This window comes from Dermacentor silvarum, chromosome 8, assembly GCF_013339745.2.
Source record: "Dermacentor silvarum isolate Dsil-2018 chromosome 8, BIME_Dsil_1.4, whole genome shotgun sequence".
Taxonomy (NCBI): Eukaryota; Metazoa; Arthropoda; class Arachnida; order Ixodida; family Ixodidae; genus Dermacentor; species Dermacentor silvarum.
The window spans coordinates 23,456,357-23,462,356 of NC_051161.1; the positions used below are offsets into that span (position 1 = coordinate 23,456,357).

A 6,000-nucleotide genomic window follows, 5' to 3' on the forward strand; every position below is an offset into this window, starting at 1 on the left:
CCAGATATGTAGCTACTGCTGCACCTAAAGGCTACACAATGGTTGTCCGACGACCTCGTAAGAACTGACATCCCGTAAATTGCACTCAGAACTAGCTAAAACACCTCGGAATCGTTCCGCAGCGCGCGACCGGCAACACATTCAAGCCGCGCCGCGCCGGCTCGCACAAGCCAGAGAGGAGGAAAGGCTCGTCGCGCGCCCTTTCCTCCTCGCCCTGTGAAAAGGTCTATAGGAGGCGTATCTAGGAGCGCTCGGGCGGAAAGCGAGGGTGACGTGGCGTCGCGCCGATGCCCTCTCCCCTCAACCAACACCTGGCGAGCTAGCGACGCGCAGCTCATGACGTGGCGTCGCAGCCAATGGCAATGCGAGTTTAGGTGCCGTTTCACTGTTACAGACGACAGACGCCGGCTTTTTCGCTCAATGGGCCATTTGACGCTTGCACATAAAAAAAAAATCACCGCCCAAGCACTCCGCACTGATGGTTAACAAGCGATGCTGAAACGTGCGACCTCGGTGTTTATCACTGGGTTAATCCCAATGGTTTATTAAAGTATTTCTCAATTATTAGTTACGCCTTTGTGTTTTTTAATGAGGTTACATACACGTTCGGCTGCGACTGAGAGAACGGCGTCTTTGATGGTATGCCCGCAGTCCGCCGTTGTCGCTAGCGTTCGATGTCTCGAGTTTGCTCGGCGGCCTGGTTAGCAGCATTCGCCCGCCATTGCCGCTTGCGATTCTTAGAAATTAAATTGCTTCTAAATTAAACCTGTCCGTTACGTATGACAATGAATGGCTCATACCCCCTTAAGCAATGGCTCATACCCCCGTAAACGCGGCCTCCCCATTACGATGACATAAGAGAAGTGAAATTCTACGCTGGAATGATGAGCGGCAACGGAACCAGCTGTGGAAGAAGACGACGACGCTCGAGCCATTGCTGATGATGATAGTTTCTGCGTACAGGCGTCAGACGGACGAATCGGCTAGCCATATATACAGCTTCGCTGTAAAAATTATTCGCAAATGTGTCCAAATCTGAGCAACCGGTGCGTCAAAGACAGCGAAGGTATATAGGCGACTTCTCGCACTCTTCGGAAGTACAAAGCGTCGATCTGCTGGCCGTTCTTACGATTCATCACCAACGACCAGTCTCCGCCGACGGCTTTGCTGGGCAACACCATCAGTTTTCTCCGCCCACAGCCGTACAAACTCCCAGCTGGCCTCCAAATTGGAGACTGTGAAATGCGACGTGAGAAGCAACAAATACGCATGCTGGCAAAAAAAAAAAAAAAAAACAGAAAAAAAAAGAAATCGCGCATATAAGTTCTTTTTGATTCGAATGAAATGTACGCAAGATACCTTTTATTTTATAATCATTGATCGGGGCTCGTTTGGGGCTCCGACAGACGTTGCGTGAAATTGACCACGCCGCCGCCCGCCGGCCTTTACCGCCGCGCAAAAACCGCTGCGGGAAACTTATAACTATTTCCTATTCTTCATATTTGCCAAGTATCGTTCCTTTACATGCGAAAAACTTGTGTTTGAATTTATACAGGCTAGGGTTACTGTGTACACCAAAAGGCGTCGCGACGCAGTGCATGTTCCACCATGTCTCAAAATGAATGCGGACGAGCTTCCGCTCCGCCCCCGCCGGACTGCGGCCGCCGAAGCCGGGAATGGCACCCGCTCCCTCGAGTTTGGTGTACAGAGCGTCATATATGAAACTGAGTCAGCGCTGCGCTTCCAGAGCAGGTCAGAGTTATTTAGGTTGCGTCCTCCGAGCTCATGAACACACATGAAAGCACAGGTGATAGCACTAACACATACAGGAAGAAAAAAATATTGTTCTATCCATGAATGTGTGCCGGCCCATCCTTGGGCTATGCTCAACCGTTGTCCAACTCAGCGTCCGCTAAGCTGGACGACGGTTGAGCATAGCCCAAGGATGGGCCGGCACACATTCATGGATAGAACAATATCTTAGCGTCCGCTAACATTTGTTTTCCTTTTCTGTGGCGAGTTTTCTTTTTATCTGACACATTGTTCGCACACTTTGCCAATCTTATCGTCTGTCCAGCTATTTTATGGACGACCTCCATTTTTCTTTTAATGCCTCGAGACGCTGCAAAAGGCGACCCACACAGGTTAGTGCTCCCGTTTATTGAAGTATGCTAGTTCTTCTTGCGTCGTTATATGGGTTGCTTTTCGTTTTTTTTTCTAGTAAACGTGCCGCGCATGCTTTCGGTAAAGAAAACTGCAAGACTGCAGCATCCTTTTAGCACTGTGACTCTACACTTTGAGCCATAATAGGGACACAGCGTAACTATGTGTACAGCCGTGTATAAGGAAGAAACAGCACAGAAAAATTGAAACTCCGAAAGAAAAATACGGAGACTTAGCGCTTCAAGTACAGGATGCATATTAGTAGAACTTATTAATGCTTGAACGTGCAGTTCAACGTTTTCGGTAGCATGAGCAGAAAATGAGCAGCACATTGCTATGACATCTATGTGAACAAATTTCGTTTTCGTGTGTGAAATTTCGCATGTGAATAAGTTAGTTTACATGACATTCCAGCGAACTTGTGCTGACAGGCTTAAATTTTTTTTATCTGCAAATGACCTGTTGTATTAATTTCTTATTCATTTCTTCAAGATAATAGACTGAATAAAGAGCAGTCCTTCTTCCACCAGGCGCAAGGCACCGGGGGTGGGTGGTCCAGGTGCGCCGAGGATTCGTAGCTTTGTGTGCGCTGTGTTCTCGCCGCTTAGTTCGCGTTGAATCGAGAGGCAGCACCAAGGTCAATTCGCTCGCTGGTGCTGCAACACTTCCTCACGCCAGCGTTTTGACAGTGAGTGCCCGCGCTCATCAAGTGAGACGTTTTATGTTTATCTGTGCGCGCGCGGCATGCCATGCTTGTTAATTTAGTTAGTAAGCGAATGTTTACGAGTTTATACAGCCGATAAAACTACTATGCTTACTTCGTATAGCTGTCTACTAATTTGCAATCGCAATCGATGCTTCGCCTTTCGGCGGAAACTGCTAAAATTTTTCAGCATTTTCTTTTGTGTTATTTATGACAAAGATGTAGTACGTTGCATAGCTACCAAAACACCAATAGTTGAGTGTACAAGCACACCTTGGCACGAATGTTGCACCGAACAGTAATTTTAAGTAAGGTGGAAAGCTGGGCGAGTTGGAATTGATGCACGTTCTTTGAATCAGCGCGGAAAACGACGGAAACACAAAATATTATGCAGAAACTCCACTAGAGTTGTCTAAGTATGTGTAAGCATACCTCCAAATTTCAGATGGCCCACCCCCAAATTTCAAGCTCGCCCACCCGTAAATTTCAACTTGGCCCACCCCCATATTTAGGTTGTCCCACCCGTAAACTTGACGCTGACCCACCCCCGAATTTCGGTTGGCGCACCCCCGAATTTCAAGTTGACCTACCCCCAACTTTAAGTCGGCCCACGCCCAAATTAACTTGGCCCACCCCCAAGTTTCAAGGTGGCCCATCCCCAAATCTCCACAGTGTTTTTCAGCATAATATTGCATGCCTGCCTGGCAAGAGGGCAAGACCCAGTGACCTCCACTACGCGACCCACACGACCGTGATTTGCATGATCTTCGGGACCGGCTCACCTCACTATTGCACTATTTCCAGGATCGACCCCCTTTACTCGGTGAAAAATCCACCGAGCAGTCGCGCCAAACCCCGATGAGGAAGACACAGCAAGCTTCGCGTTAATGAAGGAATTACACGCTTGAAGGCGCATATATTTGTTTCAATGAAAAAAGAAAGATTCACTTCAAAAAAGAAAATGTGAATAACATATGTTATAACATTTGCCTACAAGTAGCACATGTCCGAAGGTCTCCCATGTGTAGTACATGTGGCTTGAACGACAATGGTATTTAACGTTGAAATATTGGGCAAGTACGCTTGCAACTCGTCGACGGAAACAGACGTCTAACTATCAAGTGCTTTATAATATACCACGCGCGTTCTTTATAGTTCGAACTTGCGTTTTTTTAAGTCTTACGCAGAATATACGTATATAGCGCAATTCGGCCTTTTCAGGTGGATTACCTGAAAATGCGGGCGTTACTTGACAGCAGTTTTCCTAAACATTTCCTCCAGTAGTTCCAGGCGAGCTTAACCGAAAGCGCCAATGCATTCTTAAGCAGATTTTCAGGACGAATACCTCGAAAGCGCTATAGCTGACCTAGTCTTAGGATTATTAGCTGTTGCATGTTTCCCGGCTTCAATTTTGCTTGCGACACGTATACTATAAAGATAATAATTAAAAGAAACTGTTTTTTATATCATTAATTACACAGTGGCTGCTTTTTGTCGTGACAGTAATATCTACTCCTTGAAGTATAACCCTCAGGACGCACTGCAGTATACCTTTCACAAGCGATTTTTAAAATTCTGTCCAACCTAAAAAAAATAAAATAATGGGGGTGAGGAGGAAGTATGTATAATAAATATCGACATTTTCTGGAAATATTCAGTAAACGGCCTCTGAAAGTTATAAACAGATGGCTTGTATAGAACAAATATACAAATTCCGTTTTTGTCAGGCGGCATATAGTTTATTACGTACCCCCTTTGCTTTTCAATTAAACGCAGCAGATTTTTATCGGATGCCAAAGAAGACTGCGCGCTTTTACGCGCACGCAGGAAGTCTGTAAACTTCGCTTTCTCCAATATGCAACGAGCGCAGTCACGATACATCGCGCGCAACCCGCTTCTGCGTACATAGGAGGCATCGCATTACATTATACCGTGCTCACCCGTTTTCTCGGCACGATAAGTCACACGAGTCTTCTCGGCTTTCCTGGGAAACGCAGTGCACGCCGTCGCCCTGCATCGGAGTTGCAGCCGCCGTGAGACGTTGCATCGCGCGACCGTTCAGTCCTGTCGCAGAGTTCAGCCTCTCTGGAGATACCCGCGGCTTCACGAAATTTACGTTGGCGGCTGCGACTGTGCGTGAGCTCCCGTATCTATCTCTCTCTCTCCTCCTCCTCCTCCGTGTATATTTGTTGGACGGAGAGCTGCACAGCGTACACACTTGCCATCGAAGGGAGGCAGTCCTAAACGGCTGGCTGGAACGTCTCTCGATCCTTAAGCATGTCCCCTCTTGTCATTTTAATGGTCATGTTGACTATACAGACGGGTATGGAGCCCTAAGGTTGGAAGCGAAGAGAGAGAAATAATTTATTTGAAGGAAGGCGGAGGGGTACGTCGGCCTGAGCCAACGCCTCCCAGATAGCACAAGGCCGGTGCACTTTGATCCGTGACGTCACGCTACCTTGCCCGACTGCCATAGAATCGAATGGGAACGTTCCCGAGTAAACCGCGGTGATTTTGCAACGTCACCGCTTTCGTCACACCGGGCTTGGCAAATGGAAATTTCAGTCCAAGTAGCGTGACGTCGTAAAGCAGAGAGTACGTGCACAGGCCTAGCTGCTATCTAGGAGGCGCTGCCTGAGCTCGCCATACCACCGCGCGGTTTGCAGTCAAAACTTTACTTGGTATGTGTGGACAAATACAGGCTACTGATTTTTTTAGGGCCCTGAAACAAAAGCGGATGCACAATCCGAGCAAGAAAGCCTGATGTTGTACTTACGCCAGTCAAGGCTTATAAACGTTCTTTAATCATTTTTTTTTTGATGTGGGCTTGATTTCTGCATTTATTCTTAGTTTTCTTTTTTAATTTTTTATTTGTCTTCTCCACATCGTGTATTCGTTTCCTCTTCATGTCGTCTCAAGCACGCCACTTGAAGTACCCTCAGCCGGCTACTCTGCACAGGGGTATAGGGGTAAAGGGGATGTAAATGTGGTGATGATGATAACGATGATGATGATGGTGGGATGATGATGATGATAACGATGATGATGATGATGATGAAGCGAAATAAAGATGCACAGCAGTCAAGGCAAGCTCAGCATTCTGTTGATTATCAAGGAAGTCCGAAAACGTCATT

At 47.0% G+C, this 6,000-nt stretch overlaps 1 protein-coding gene across 2 annotated transcripts in view; it reads right to left on the minus strand.

Annotated features, from left to right (window-relative positions):
• The window catches only part of LOC119461998 (kynureninase), a 30,676-nt gene extending 25,694 nt beyond the window's left edge, over window positions 1–4,982 (minus strand). Inside the window, exon 1 of one of the 2 annotated variants that reach the window (XM_049672407.1) lies at window positions 4,807–4,982. In XM_049672407.1, coding sequence (XP_049528364.1) covers window positions 4,807–4,913 — 107 coding nt within the window. In that variant the 5' untranslated portion in view covers window positions 4,914–4,982. The remainder of the gene's footprint in view (window positions 1–4,806) is intronic. The other variant, XM_049672408.1, reaches the window with a different exon arrangement.
• Between the last annotated feature and the right edge of the window lie 1,018 nt (window positions 4,983–6,000).